Source organism: Aspergillus foveolatus, assembly GCF_047715535.1.
Source record: "Aspergillus foveolatus strain CBS 279.81 unplaced genomic scaffold BDW70scaffold_69, whole genome shotgun sequence".
NCBI lineage: Eukaryota > Fungi > Ascomycota > Eurotiomycetes > Eurotiales > Aspergillaceae > Aspergillus > Aspergillus foveolatus.
This window is the reverse complement of record NW_027396133.1, coordinates 26,170-40,909: the sequence shown is the minus strand read 5'-3', so window position 1 is coordinate 40,909 and position 14,740 is coordinate 26,170. Positions and strand designations below refer to the sequence as shown.

General features: G+C 51.3%; 4 protein-coding genes across 4 annotated transcripts; 3 read left to right on the top strand and 1 right to left on the bottom strand.

Moving 5' to 3' along the window:
• Window positions 1-327: 327 nt before the first annotated feature.
• On the bottom strand, window positions 328-2,094 carry BDW70DRAFT_171171 (DUF2841 domain-containing protein; the record flags this gene model as incomplete). Its single annotated transcript, XM_073743148.1, has 5 exons — window positions 328-1,022; window positions 1,071-1,256; window positions 1,309-1,652; window positions 1,860-2,038; window positions 2,092-2,094. The coding sequence occupies 5 exons, from the start codon at window positions 2,092-2,094 to the stop codon at window positions 442-444; spliced, it is 1,293 nt and encodes a 430-aa protein (XP_073592369.1). The 3' UTR covers window positions 328-441.
• A 2,283-nt stretch (window positions 2,095-4,377) lies between these two features.
• Window positions 4,378-6,324, top strand: BDW70DRAFT_143079 (uncharacterized protein). Its single transcript, XM_073738053.1, has 2 exons — window positions 4,378-5,049; window positions 5,234-6,324. Exons 1-2 carry the CDS (start codon window positions 4,836-4,838, stop codon window positions 5,911-5,913), a joined length of 894 nt encoding a protein of 297 aa, XP_073592368.1. The 5' UTR covers window positions 4,378-4,835; the 3' UTR covers window positions 5,914-6,324.
• Window positions 6,325-6,437: 113 nt separating this feature from the next.
• On the top strand, window positions 6,438-10,567 carry BDW70DRAFT_143078 (putative nuclear serine protease HtrA2/Nma111). Its single transcript, XM_073738052.1, has 5 exons — window positions 6,438-7,425; window positions 7,482-9,782; window positions 9,828-10,025; window positions 10,081-10,388; window positions 10,514-10,567. The coding sequence occupies exons 1-4, from the start codon at window positions 6,646-6,648 to the stop codon at window positions 10,252-10,254; spliced, it is 3,453 nt and encodes a 1,150-aa protein (XP_073592367.1). The 5' UTR covers window positions 6,438-6,645; the 3' UTR covers window positions 10,255-10,388; window positions 10,514-10,567.
• A 1,985-nt stretch (window positions 10,568-12,552) lies between these two features.
• BDW70DRAFT_143076 (aldehyde dehydrogenase domain-containing protein) lies at window positions 12,553-14,617 on the top strand. Its single transcript, XM_073738051.1, has 6 exons — window positions 12,553-12,725; window positions 12,784-13,090; window positions 13,174-13,645; window positions 13,725-13,765; window positions 13,826-14,402; window positions 14,476-14,617. Exons 1-6 carry the CDS (start codon window positions 12,672-12,674, stop codon window positions 14,495-14,497), a joined length of 1,473 nt encoding a protein of 490 aa, XP_073592366.1. The 5' UTR covers window positions 12,553-12,671; the 3' UTR covers window positions 14,498-14,617.
• The last annotated feature ends 123 nt before the right edge of the window (window positions 14,618-14,740 follow it).

Here is a 14,740-nt window from a genome sequence, read left to right as displayed (position 1 = left end):
AGGGTTATATTAAAGCGCCGCTCGGGAAGTATGAGTTTTAGGTTACGTTCTTGATCTATCTAGCTGGGTAGGCGTGGTTGAATGATTGGATACTCTTAAGAAATGGCGTCTCAATTGCGCCTTAGGAATGTTCCGGAATCAGGTATTAGTCGTGGTTGTTTATGCTTTGTACTCTATATACTCCGTCCATAGGATTACCAGGACAGTTTTCAACCTTCCCTCTATAATGTTAATAGGAACAGCAATATCGCCAAACTGAACTCCCTTTGAACTCGAAACTGTAATCAATGAAAAGAAGAAAAGAACAGATAGGGTTATAATAAAGACGGAAAGCAGCATGTATTCCATGAGGACCGCACCGAAACCGACGATGAACGACAAAGGAAAGGATAGAATACAGTAAAAGAATACGGTACAATAGTGTACAATTAAGGGAGGGGGTCAACAGTCAAAGTAGTAAGGATGATGACCCAATCCCGCTTCCGTACGCATCATAGACATAGAGGCGTGTGTCTGCGGATGGCCGTGATGAGCGTCATTCTGTTGCGAGAGTTGAGGCGGTAGATGTGGATTGATATTTGTATAGCCCATAGCAAACGGCTGCATCTCAAGAGCCGGTGCGGGCTGATGATACCCATATGTTGACGTCGGGTAGCTAAGAGCGTATGGTATTTTCGTGTGATCTGTACCGTCCTGTTGCATAGACGAGTGTATCGGTGGTAGTGTGGCTGACACTGGGATTGTGGGATGAAATGCTTCCCATGTGGTTGAAACTGCGGGATTACTAGTAGGAATGGAAATGGGAGTGATGGTATTCGACGTTGTGTCAGGCTCTCTTTTGGTAAGGCTGTGGCTGGTGGAGAGGCTTGAAGAAGGAGGCACCGAGGTGTGCACTAGATCAGGGACGTCCTCACGATACCTGTCGGATAGCGCGGTCGAGTCATTTGAAGGGGGGAGGGAAGTTTGGGCGTCGGCTATCTCAGGGAGGTGAACGCGGGAGACATATACGACTGTTCGGGGGTCTGCAGGAGTTAGTAGTCGGTCCTGAAACGATACAGTGTAGTACATACCGGAGCGACCGTCAAGGTAACGTTCTTCTTCACCGCGGACTCGGTAGATCTCGTCCAACACCTGAAGACGCTCAACGGGCGAGATCTGGCGACGTATCGCTTGGTCGGCTTCTCTCAATTTTTCGACGCAGATGGCGTGGCTCTCGCGGAGCTCACAGAGAATATGAATGAGAAGGCGAATGCGCTCTGTGAGAGCCTCAGTATGGGTGCTAGAAACGAATTTGCCTCAGACAATTACCTGGCTTTCGGAGATGGTCCGGTTCGCGATGGGTGACGCCCGTTGGCCACCACAACGGTCGTGTCTCTTCAGGGTCAAACTGCTGAGGGACACCGGCGACGACCTTGTGGCCGTTGTATGGGTAGGTGACCTGCTTCCGTGGTTCGACAAGTTTGATATAGGCCTTCGCCAATATGCGGCAGTTGGTCTGCTGGAGACATTCAAAGGCCTTCTCGTAGTAATTCCGCAGAATGCTTTTGTTTCCGACTGGAAGCATTGTCTTCGGAAATGAAGTGATGCTCATCGGCAGCACATACTCGTGCGATGCCCGTTTGCGTTTCCGGCTACCGTCAAGGGGGAGCGAACTGCACTTGTTAGAGTCCTCAAGGAGCTTTACGCACTTCGGAGACTCACGTAGTGGATCTGGGGCTAAAGCTAGAAGCCGGTGAATCCGGAGACGAAGAACTTCTTCCACTTCGAAATTCGGGGGCTGATTCAGAGCCTGCCAGGTCAGATCAATTGTCAAGTAGTTGGTATGGAATTCTTTACCAGCGCTGGCCCCATTCTCGGACCCAGCAACTGCCTTGAGGAATGAATGTGTTACTTCTGGAGACAGTATAGCGTGGGCGTCATTGGCGATTGAAGGAGAGGCTTCAAAGCGCAATTTGCCACTTTCGTCGATGTAGAGCAATGCAAAATGCTGGGACTCCAGGCTATCCAATGCCCTGTTCGTCGAGTCTGGACACCCAGGCTGGAACGCCAGTCAGCCTTGTTCATCCGTTGACCTCATAAGGTCAAACGTACCATGTTGGTGTCTAGGTAGGTGAAGAATATTGAATACTCAAACGAGCCAATTGCTGAGGATGTCCGCTTGAGGGCACTGCTTGCGAATACTTTTGATGCAAAAACGGTCAGGGACTGAGAAGAAAAATTTTGAGGGGTTGGCCTTATTAAGGGAATGCGAGCCTAAGTATTCTACAACTCACTAAACCGAAGGGAATGAAAGCAAAAAGAAATGTTCAAGCTTCAGATCCACTATTGGTGCTTTGTCTCCGCACGTTATCGGATGGTGAGACGCCCATACGAGATTGATAGACGGCTGCTTAAGGGTCGTGCATTTGAGATTATGGGAATTCATAGTGGGCCGAGGCGAAAGGAGAGAGTGTACGGAATAGATGATCCCACTTACTGCAAGAGCTCCAGATGAGGATTTCGCCACATGAAGCTTTCGATAGTCTAGCTTTGGCGGGACTTAGGGCGCCAGGAACTGGGATCATGGAACTTCGATACGTCTGTGGTTCCGGACTAATGCATCTCAACCTTTATTTGTACATCCGCATGGCGATTTGCTGGGGCTGGCACTGCGGTGGCCCGGAGGCCAATCGTAGTTTGACCAGTTGCATTATAGCCAGCACTAAGGTGGGATTCAGCAACAGCGGGGTTCAAAAGTTGATCATATTGTTGCAAATGTGGAAGGTTGAGAACATAGAGCGCTCAGAAGTGGGTATATTTGGAGGACATGAAGTGCAAGCTTTCGCTGTTTTGAGAAAGTCGGCGTCGTTCCAGGACTGCCATCGACATGAGGACTGACGGGTCTCAGAGAAGTGCGGAATCGTGACAAATGCAAGACGGTGAAAGGTTCATTGAGAGTCTGCCAATGTACTTTTCCCGTCGAGATTACGATTTCGTATCATATCGAGATATAGAGTTTCGCATGACTGATATGTCCCATGCTGGACGGATCTGTGCTTCTTGAGGTTGGTCTGACTTGAAGGCGACAGCAAATCGGTAGTTAAATCCCAGAAAATGTTCGTGAAGACTGAACCAGATTTGAACCAGCTTCCAGAATCTGGATCATCTCGATTAGGTCTCAGACATGAAGCTAGCGGACCGGAAGCATTGCCAACATACCCGGAAACCCAGCATTCACATGGCTACGGCGAGATGTCAGTAGGGCTGGCTCTTCGCAGATTTCAACAGAGACAAATATTATCCCGCTGTTACGCAAATTCCTCTAATCAGATCAAGGAACTAGCTTCCTGAGCTCATCTATCTATCGAACACGGCGAACCCCAGTGACAACCGTGGCAGGTGTTTCTCTGCTGGGTGAACACCTGTCTAGTGATTTGGCGTTTTTTTCGCCAGTTGACGGAACGTACTCGCATTCGCAAAGAAGCAAAACCAAGCGACGCATTGACGGTTGTTTCATCGTAAAGCCCTAGCGTCTGATCTGTCGACGCTGGATGTATGTCAATTGACGATGCATATAGGCCCACAGGGCGCCGACATATGACTGGTCGCGTTGATCCTAATGGTTGATCAATCGGACGAAAGTCCATCCTCCGGAAGAGAGTCAACAAGAGATTCAGAGTTAAAATCAATCCTCAATACGGGAATCCTTTGGTTCCTTTAGTAACTGTTCAGCAATATCCTTCGGAGGTCCCGGTACTTCAGACGTAGCCAGGACCGTACCTTGGCATACTCGTTGGATCCCCCGACAAGTACAGACAGCGCCGGCTCACAAAACAATCCCCTTGAATAGGGCATGGCACGCGCTTGCCACGCGGTCGACCTGGGCGTAACTGATCGAAGCGCCACAGTCAAGGATGCGGTTTTTCGGATCGGCCACCTATCATACGGTGGATAACAGCCAAGAAGTCCAAGGTACTGACAATCGACAGCGCTCAAGCAGCCCAAGCAGCAGAAATGTACTCTATACGCAGCAGCCAAGCTGATTGTCCTCGGGCATCAACTGGCAATGCCTCCGCCATCCCTGCATGGAGCAGTGATCGAAGCATTCCGTTCGAGGCAGTGACGGTATCGAGAACATAGCATCGATAATCAGCCGAGATTCGGGCAGCTTGCTACTAGGCGGCTGCGATTGAGTGAAGATGAGAGGATGAGCAACTTGACGCGAAATGGGAGAAGTTGAACCTGACGAGATGTGTTGATGGTTATGGGGCGTAAATTATACGTACTGATACACATTGAACAGTCGCTAGAAAGCCGTGGCGTATAAATTACCAGCGAACAAAACCAAGCCAGCTCCAGGCTCAGTTCACATGACTCTCCGCACTTTGCTTTTCTCCTCCAGCTCCTCGCGTTGTTGCTCAGCCTCAAGCTGTTGAAACTTGTATCTACACTGCTTCCAGGATCATGCTGTAAACTTGTCGGTCTGCTTATTCATTCTTTCATACTCTGCCCGCCCAGGCAAGCTCATTGCATTAGTTTGCCTACGCAAACGTCCTAAGGCTGATCGATTAGTGAATCTCTTTTGCCCCAATCTCTTCCATCAGGCGGATTCACTCTTTTTCCACACCATCGCTCGTTCCGCAACCAATCACCATCTCGACTCTCTTTTTCCTGCATCCTCTTGAAAGTCGCAGTCAAACTACTCTCCGTCTTCCATTGTCCGGCCGTACGGAGGTGTCAAGCCGAATTTCGCCCATCGCAAGGGAAGCGGAACCTTCGATTCACGACCCTGTAATTTAATATTAAGAGCCTATTATCATCTTGCGTCTCCTTGGTCAAGATCGCGAACCGCGTAAATGACGATGGACCCCAACGCTTCTGGCTATCCAATGCAGCACAACCCCGGTTACCCTGTCCCTTCGCAGGGCACTCCACAACAGTTCCCTTACTATCCGAATCAGATGCCGTCGTTTCCCCAGTCAAATGCCCCCTCACAGCCCTCTTTCAGTGCTGTACCACTGCAACCAGGCGGAGCTATGATGCCCCCGGCCTTCCCACAGCAATCGCCAGGTACGTTTGCATTGTTATTTTTCTTTTTTTCGTGGCCCCTCAACAGCGAACAGCGACCGTTGCCCGAGATCGTTGCCAGGCGGTGGAAGCGCGCGTCCTTGATGGAGTGCCTCCAGCTTTCTTTTCTCTCGCCAACGCACTTGAAGAAAGGCAAGCCGCTGACGTTGCTTTTTCTGCACTTCAGGACCTCACGCGAACTTCTCGACCCCATTTTCCCAGCCTCCCGTTACCGGTTCTTTTCCTCAGCCGACAACCACGACGCCAAATATACCCGCGACGCAAGCGCAGACCTTCCCTCCAAACATGACCTCGGGTCTGACGAAGACTATGGCTCCTGTTCAGCAGCCGATTCCTGCGCAACAGGCTCCAATACAGAATTCTGCCCCGGTTGTTCAATCACCAGGTGTACAGTCTCCGGCAGCGCTGGCGCGGGAAAAGGAGCGTGTTTCGGTTCTTTTGGAGATAAACTCGATTCTGCTGCAGGAGGCCATCAATCTCCAGACATCAGGCAAAGCAGGTGGCGCGCCCGCTCAACAGGGGGATTCGAACCCATCACCGACAGAATCGGCTCCCGACAAAAACGCTCAACGATCCCCCGAATATGTTAATTGCATGCGTCGTCTGCAAGCCAACCTGGCATATCTAGCAACGGTGGCAGACAAGGGCAAAAAGTCTGGAGGTGTTGTCCCTCCAGCACCCGCCATTATGACACCGCCTCCCAACCTGCCGGCCGTCAATGACCTCTATACGAAGCTGAATGAGCTCTTTCCGCGTGCTGCGCAAGGAACAGCGAACTCTAATCAGTCTGGCGCCCAAGGAAATGGAGGTCCTAACCTATCGCCCACTACTGAAAACGCCGTGTGAGCCGTTTACTAGAATAGCGCTATGCACGCTTGCAACAATTTTCACGAACGCCGGAACATTGGAAGACTGCGCAGTAGCCCCTGGATCTGTTGTCTATCCACTCAAGGCTCTTCGGTCATATCCTGCCAGTCCGTCGTACCCTGCCAGGGCTCACGCCTATGCGAGAGGGCAGTAACGCATCTCGATGGACACTGTTTATGCATGTCTCCTACTTGGTTTGTTTGGCAGGGGTCTTTTTCAGGCCACAATTTTATATGACTTGACACCCCCCATGAATACAGTCAGAGGGTACTTGGGCATTTGGAAATGTCTACCTAGAAAGGACGGCTTAGATTTGTACATAGTTATTATTATGTACGGCAGTCAAGAGTTGGGGACCTGTGCAGAAATCGTGTATGTGGACCGTGTGTCAGACGGTTGGCTTGTCACACCAAATCCCGTTCGCAGGAATAAATATATAAACCCACGTAAAAAGAGAGCTGCCTCAGTAGTATCCTTGAAGCTCGGTCATCTGGACTGACCGTGTTTGCAGGCCAGAGGGGGGATGGCCCAATCAATGAGGCTCCTCAGGGTCTCCGCCCAGCACCGCGACCTTGAGGGTTCCCGGCCACCTAGTTCGCCTGACTTTCCAGTCAGCCTCGTTCTCAACCAGCCCATTACCCTCCTTTATCTCCCTCGCTCCGCCTGTCTCTTTCGCTGCTCGTTCTTTATCCTCTTGCTGGAGCCTTGTGAATGTCTTGTTGGCTCCTGGCCAACAAAAGGTGCCCAAGTGTTGTTCCAAAAACCGCTTCTGCTTTCGCCGCTGCTGCGCCTTTTATTTCTGCAGCACCGCCCCCGATCACATTTTCCTGCCAACGTCGGCTTTCTCTTTTCTCCAGAATAAGCCTCTCTCATATCAAACCTGCTCTCCCATCCTTGCTCAGTCGCGCTCCGTTTGCGCGTTGGCGACCCCCGACTCCGACCCAGCTCGGCCGGTCATCAGCCGCCGCAGCAACGCCCGATTGCTGTGTCACCAGCAAAGCTTCCTCTCAGTCAACGCTCTCCCGACTGCCAACGGACTCTGAATCGAAACCCCGCGGAGCCGCTCCAGATACAACCACGAATATGAATGGAGACGGCGTCGCAAAACGCAAGCGCAACTCCATCTCCGCGGCGGCGGAGCGGCCGATGAAGCACCTGAAGCCCGAAAACTCTACACTCACCCCCGGCGACACCACCCCGGCCAACGGGACCGTTTACGATGTTGAGGACAATGAAGAGCTAGGCCCGTTGATGGCGATTGGGCCGACGCAGGCGGATTCACCAGAATGGCAGGCTACAATTGAAGAGGTAGTGAAGAGTGTCGTCTCAATTCATTTCTGTCAGACCTGTTCATTTGACACAGAGCTGTCAATGAGTAGTCAGGCTACCGGGTTTGTCGTCGATGCGGAACGCGGTTATATTCTTACAAACCGACACGTCGTCTGTCCGGGTCCGTTTTGGGGATACGTTATCTTTGATAACCATGAGGAAGTAAGTCTTCTGCTAATGACCTTGGACCCGAATTACAACCTAAACTAACAATTCAGTGTGATGTCTACCCCGTGTATCGAGACCCCGTTCACGATTTTGGGTTCCTCAAGTTTGACCCTAAAGCTATCCGTCACATGAAACTCAGAGAACTGAAGCTGCAGCCGGATGGAGCCCGTGTGGGATCGGAGATTCGAGTTGTGGGTAACGATGCAGGAGAGAAACTGAGTATTCTCTCTGGTGTTATCAGCAGACTCGATCGCAACGCGCCCGAATACGGCGATGGCTACAGTGACTTCAACACCAATTACATTCAGGCCGCCGCTGCAGCCAGCGGCGGTAGCTCCGGCAGTCCCGTGGTAAACATTGAGGGAAATGCGATCGCCCTGCAGGCTGGTGGTCGTGCAGACGGAGCTGCAACCGATTACTTTCTTCCGCTGGACAGGCCGCTGCGTGCTCTAGAGTGCATCCGTCGGAGGGAGCCAGTTACTCGAGGAACTATTCAAACTCAGTGGATTCTGAAGCCCTTCGACGAGTGTCGGCGTCTGGGCTTGACTCCGGAGTGGGAAGCGGCGGTGCGCAAGGCGGCTCCAACAGAGACGAGCATGCTGGTCGCTGAGATCATTCTTCCTGAAGGACCCGCGGACGGGAAGATTCTGGAGGGCGATGTGCTCCTGCAGGTGAACGGGGAGCTCCTCACCCGATTTGTTCGGCTGGACGACATTCTCGATTCCAGTGTCGGACAAACGGTGCGGTTGCTGGTACAGAGAGGCGGCCAAGACGTCGAGGTCGAATGCAGCGTTGGCGACTTGCATGCCATCACGCCTGACCGGTTTGTTACCGTCGCTGGCGGAACGTTCCATAACCTGTCCTACCAACAAGCCCGACTCTATGCAATTGCCACTAAGGGTGTTTACGTGTGTGAAGCAGCGGGCTCATTCAAGCTGGAAAACACCCTCTCGGGATGGCTCATCGATTCCGTCGACAAGCGGAAAACAAGAAACCTGGACGAGTTTGTCGAAGTCATGAAAACAATTCCTGATCGCTCCCGAGTTGTCATCTCCTATCGACACATCCGCGATCTGCATACGCGCGGGACGAGCATTGTGTATATCGACCGCCATTGGCATCCGAAGATGCGGTTAGCGGTCCGGAACGACGAGAGCGGTCTCTGGGATTTCTCCGACCTTGCTGACCCTATTAAGGCTGTGCCGCCGGTTCCGAGGAAAGCCGACTTTATCCAGCTTGACGGCGTAAGCCAGCCCGCCGCCGCCGAGATTGTACGCAGCTTTGTCCGTGTTTCTTGCACGATGCCGTTGAAGCTAGATGGCTTCCCCCAGGCGAAGAAGACTGGCTTCGGGCTCGTTGTTGATGCTGACAAGGGGTTGGTTGTGGTGTCGCGTGCCATTGTACCGTATAATCTGTGCGACATTAACATTACCGTAGCCGATTCGATCATTGTTGCGGCCAAGGTCGTCTTCCTTCACCCTCTACAGAATTACTGTATCGTTCAGTACGACCCTTCCCTGGTGCAAGCGCCAGTCCAGAGCGCAAAGCTCAGCACGGAGTACATCAAGCAAGGACAAGATACGATCTTTGTCGGCTTCAACCAGAACTTCCGCATCGTGGTCGCTAAGACCGCAGTCACCGATATTACCACAGTTTCAATACCAGCCAACGCTTCGGCGCCTAGATACCGCGCGATCAACCTAGATGCAGTGACGGTGGATACTGGACTGAGCGGACAGTGTTCGAATGGTGTTCTAGTCGGCGAAAATGGTGTTGTTCAGGCCCTGTGGCTGAACTATCTGGGCGAACGTACGCCAAACTCTCACAAAGATGTCGAGTACCATCTCGGCTTCGCGACGCCCTCGTTGCTGCCGGTTGTTAGCAAAATTCAACAAGGAATCTTGCCAAAACTGCGGATTTTGAACATGGAGAGCTACGTGGTGCAGATGAGCCAGGCGCGCATCATGGGTGTTTCGGACGAGTGGATTGAGAAGGTCGCCCAAGCAAACCCGTCCCGACATCAGCTGTTCATGGTTCGCAAGGTCGACTGCCCACCGCCCGAGTTCAATTCGACGGCGGACAGCTTCCAAGAGGGTGATATCATCCTCACTTTGGACGGCCAGTTGATCACGCGCGTGTCAGAGTTGGACGTGATGTATGAAAAGGAGATGCTTGAGGCACTTATTGTGCGCAACGGCGAGGAAATGAAGATCCAGGTGCCCACCGTTTCGACGGAAGATCTGGAGACCGACCGAGCCGTGGTATTCTGTGGCGCAGTGCTGCAGAAGCCGCACCACGCTGTCCGTCAGCAGATTTCGAAGCTGCATAGCGAGATCTATGTTAGCGCAAGGGTACGTCCATAGTTGACCTGTGTTTACATGTGCTAATAAAAGCAGAGTCGCGGATCCCCGGCATACCAATACGGCCTCTCTCCTACAAATTTCATTACTGCTGTCAATGGAGTTCCGACGCCGGATCTCGACCGCTTCGTAGAGGAAGTTAAGAAGATCCCGGATAACACATACTTCCGCCTTCGCGCTGTGACATTTGACAACGTGCCGTGGGTGGTTACCATGAAAAAGAACGACCACTACGTCAGACCCCGTCCCCGCAATAAACCCATTATCGGACTGACTGATAATGTACTAGTTTCCCATGTCCGAATACGTCAAGGACGAATCCGAACCGCTTGGATGGAAGTCGATCTCGCACGATACCAAAGAGAAGGACGGTGTAGCTGCGGACGTCGCGAACCTGAACCCGGACGCTATGGACGAGGGACTAGAAGGAGGTGTGAGCGATATAGAGCCGGATGCTGTATAATAGATCGGCGCTGTGTATATGCCGTGATTTGCTTACCTCGCAGGTATTTAGCGGCTAGCTACATGCTGATATACGGAATATGCGCCCACGGCGGTCATGGATTACCCGCTCTCGATCGTATTCCGACACTCTCTGTAACTGTAGTTAGTATAGCACCTCACCACTTGCCCACCTGCCCTACTCTAGACGGTTGTTGAATTCCATCAGGAGCAGGCGATACGCTATCACTCTTCGCACACGGTCAGCAGCTTGCTTACCCTCACATGTCTACTCGACTTTCATCCTGCTGCGTGCAGTTCCCCGGAAATTAGCCACTGGCCATTATCTAGCTATGATCCACGCAGATTGAGTTTACTGCGAATGTTTCAGATGATAAGCCAACTCGGAATAGACGGAACGGTGTGGGACCGGCGCGGAATTATTCCATGCCACGCACTCCGTAATGCAGATCACGGATCAACTGACCGCATCTTTATTGAACCCGTATTGAACGCGCTGTTTTTATAGCAACTATGCCACCGGTTTGCAGAAATCCTGTCAGGACTTAGTTGAGCAAGAGGCAGGATCTAAATTGAAATTAGGCTCCAAAAAGAAGAGAATCTGATATTTGTCATGCAGCAACTGCATATAATATCCCCATAGAATTCTTTATAATTGAATAATGGAAGCCTAAATTCAAAATAGAATATCGCAATACAAACCTCTAAACTCTAGTACTGAAAGTGTATTGATATATTTCAAGATGCTTGCAAAGTGCCTCTCTGGCTGTCACCCCGCAAAAGTGTAGTTGATATAGTCCCCTAGATACATAATTCTACTGGTTGGAAGCTTTATTGAATAGTTGAAAGTAAAGTTGATTTGCACAAAAACAGATGTTAAGGATCTACTTCGTCAAGGTAGATCAGCCTGTTAACCAGGTAAGGATACCAATACCATGTAAACCCAACGATAGGTGTTATGGGATGAACCCGAGATACGGGCTCGGGCATGGCCCTCGCTTGTAAGGAACGAGAACTAATAGATATCGTATTATCAAGAATACGACGAGTGAGGAGAGGAAGCGGAGGTCCGGAGGACCCCGCGGCTAAGTCTCGATGGTGGGTCACGTGGCCGATCGGGTCGTAGCCCTACAAGCCGGATTGGGACCGTGACATCGCTGCTAAATAGGGCGCTGGATGCATTGGTCAGTCTAATCAGTTGTTTTTGTCCCTTGGTCCAGCGGTCAGGTCTATACAAGCACAGCAGAAGATCTGCACGTTACAGAGACATATATCTATACTATACTTGTGGAACCGCGGGCTGGGGCCGCTAGTTTAGGCACTGATCACCCATGAGATAAACATATATTTCAAGCCAACCTGAATCAAATAACCAAGCTAGTAATCGCCCCAATTATACTTACCTTTTGTTTGCTTGACAGAACAGGGACTTCCTGGTTGAGCTTCGTCCAAAGTAGGAAGCAAATTCTAATACTAACCTCATGGGGAAAGAAGGATTTGGTAAGTAGTTTTAAAATTGCGGAGCTTATGCCGGCTTTACGGGGTTTAGAAGGGCTTGAGGGTCAACCCTTGTAGCGCTACCGCTATAGCTTCAATTATGCCAAGTATACTCCCACAAGTTCTAGCTGTTATGATAGGTTGTAGTATAACATCTGCCCTACACAATCTAACAACCGAACTTAGTAAGAATATGCGTGTTTTCTTGCTGGGTATGTCTTCAATTTGTGTAGGTATGTTATGACACAACATCTATGTCTTGCCAGTGCCATCCGGGCAGCTTAGACCGTAGGGTGCAATAATAGTGACCTTTTGGTCCAGTTGAGAGTATACTTGCATGCTCTTACACTCGGAAGATTGCAGGGATCATAGCTAGGATTGCCAGCCAATCAGGAGAATGACCTGCTGTCAAGTCAGCATGAAGACTCCTATTATACGGTTTAAGAAATAAATACTTATATAGGAAGTAGGAACCTACACTAATATGTACAAAGCTATGCCCATGTCATAGCTATATAAAAAGTAGAAATATGTAAAGGTATTTATAACTATTACCTCTAGTAAAATAACTTGTTATTTACAGTACTTAATACCTTGCCTCTGCTTTCTCTTGTAAGCTTGGCGCTCGGACTGTGGCTTGTTACTATACTAGTTGGGCATACTGTTGGATAAAGATTCGGTAAGCTGATTAGACTGCGGAGCTACAGCGGAGTTATCGGGCTCGGAAACTGAGCGGCCAGCCTTTCCGTTATAAGGCGTAGCTGAATTCTATGGCGAGGTCGGGAAGCCTGTGTTTCCGCTATATGGATCCCCTTGCGCTTATAAGACAGACTGGTCCTCTTGGGCAGGGCCAGAAAAAGTTGCTTTCACCCTGAATCTCTCAGTTGCTGTTCAACAATATAGAAGCGGAATCACCTCACAATGGCTAGCGGAACCCTCCCGCCGTTTCCTACAAAGCTGTTCATCAACAACCAGGTGTGATAAAACCCCTCATCCCAGCACATGTACCAGTCTGCTGATCGTATGATCGTAGTATGTCGACAGCGCATCCCCAGTCCGCCTTACGGTCGTGAACCCCTACAATGAAACTCCCATTCCCTACGAGGCCCACGCCGCCAGTGCATCCGACGTTGACGCCGCCGTGGCCGCAGCCAAAACTGCCTACAAGACCAGCTGGGCTTCTTTTTCTCCTGCACAGAGACGAGCATGTATGCTCAAGTTTGCAGATCTGGTGGAGCGCGATGCAGAGCGGCTTGCCATCCTCGAGTCCCTGCCTACAGGGAAACCGGTGACGCCTACCATGCAGTTCGATATTGCGCATATGGTGGAGGTTTGGAGATGTACGTTGCGTGCCCGTCACACCAATATTCTTCCACTGTCTTCTACTTTCAGAGGAAAAGCGGGCTGATGTATATTGAAATAGATTACGCCGGCTGGACCGACAAGATCTCCGGCGAATCGTACCCCGAGTCCAACGGCGTGTACAAGATCGTCCGCCACGAACCCCTCGGCGTCTGCGCCGGGATCGCCTCCTGGAACGCAACGTTCATGTATATCGGATGGAAGATTGCGCCGGCTGTCGCCGCAGGCAACTGTTTCATATTCAAGCCGTCTGAGAAATCACCGTTTGGGACGCTGGCGCTCGGTGCGCTTTTCGCCGAAGCTGGGTTCCCGCCGGGTGTTGTGCAGATCCTCAATGGCGGTGCAGAGGCGGGTGCTGCATTGGCGGGGCACATGGACATTGCGAAGATTAGCTTCACGGGCTCTCTGGGTGGTGGCAAGGCCGTGCAGGAGGCGGCGACAAAGAGTAACCTGAAGAAGGTCACCCTGGAACTTGGGGGGAAGAGCCCGGCGGTGGTGTTTGCAGATGCGGAGGTTGAGAGGGCTCTGGGAGGGTAAGGCAACTCCATTCCAAGTTTGCTGGGAAGCAGGGATGCGGTTTTGTTGTTGATGCTGACGATGCTGGCGATGTAGGGTCTGCGGCTTCCTGTTTAACTCGGGCCAGGTCTGCGTCGGTACGTTCTCCATATCCTTCATATTTTTGGCTTTAACCCCGCCATACTGACAAAGAGAAGCGACATCCCGCGTCCTCGTACAGAAACCGCTCTTCGAGAAATTCACCCAGGGCCTCAAGTCCGCCTTCGAACAGACCTCCTCCACGCTCGGCGCCGATCCTCTGGACAAGAACGTCAGCTACGGCCCCATTGTCGACAAAGCGCAATTCGACAAGATCATGTCCTACATCGCCATCGGCAAGCAAACCGCCACCTTACTGACCGGCGGCGAGCGAAAAGGCGACAAGGGCTTCTTCATCAAACCGACGATCTTCGTCAACCCCGATCCTGAGAGCCCGATCGTCAAAGAAGAGATCTTTGGACCCGTCATGGTGGTTCAGACATTCGAGACGGAGGAAGAGGCGATCGCTCTGGCAAATGCGAGCGTGTATGGACTGGCAGCTTCGGTGTATACGTCAAACATTGACCGCGCTCTGAGGGTATCGAGCGCCCTCGAGTGCGGAGGCGTTGCTGTCAACTCGCCGTTCCTGCCGCAGGTAAATACGGCGTTTGGAGGCATCAAGGCGAGCGGGAAGGGACGAGAGCTGGGTATCTATGGGCTGCTGGAGTATACGGAGGCGAAGAGCGTGCACATCACGTATGTCGACCCCAGTCCCCTCCTTCCTTTTCTGGTTTAGCTTGCGTGTTGTGCGATTTGCTGACTAAGCCAGACTTGATGTGCCAAAACTGTAGTTGCTCTGCAACTGGCAGATGCTGTGTGAACGTGGTGGCTAGGATGATTGTATGAGAGCGCAATCTTTATGAATTGTATCACAAAATAGATCTAATCTACTTGAAGATTTGAAGCTCCTACCTGGGTAAACGAGTAAGACAAAGACAGGATCTTCTGACTGTGGGCGCGCACACTGTAAGTAGCTGGAAGCAATACCGATATAGTAGGCACGTAGCCAGATCAGCTGTAAACTGCAGAAAAAG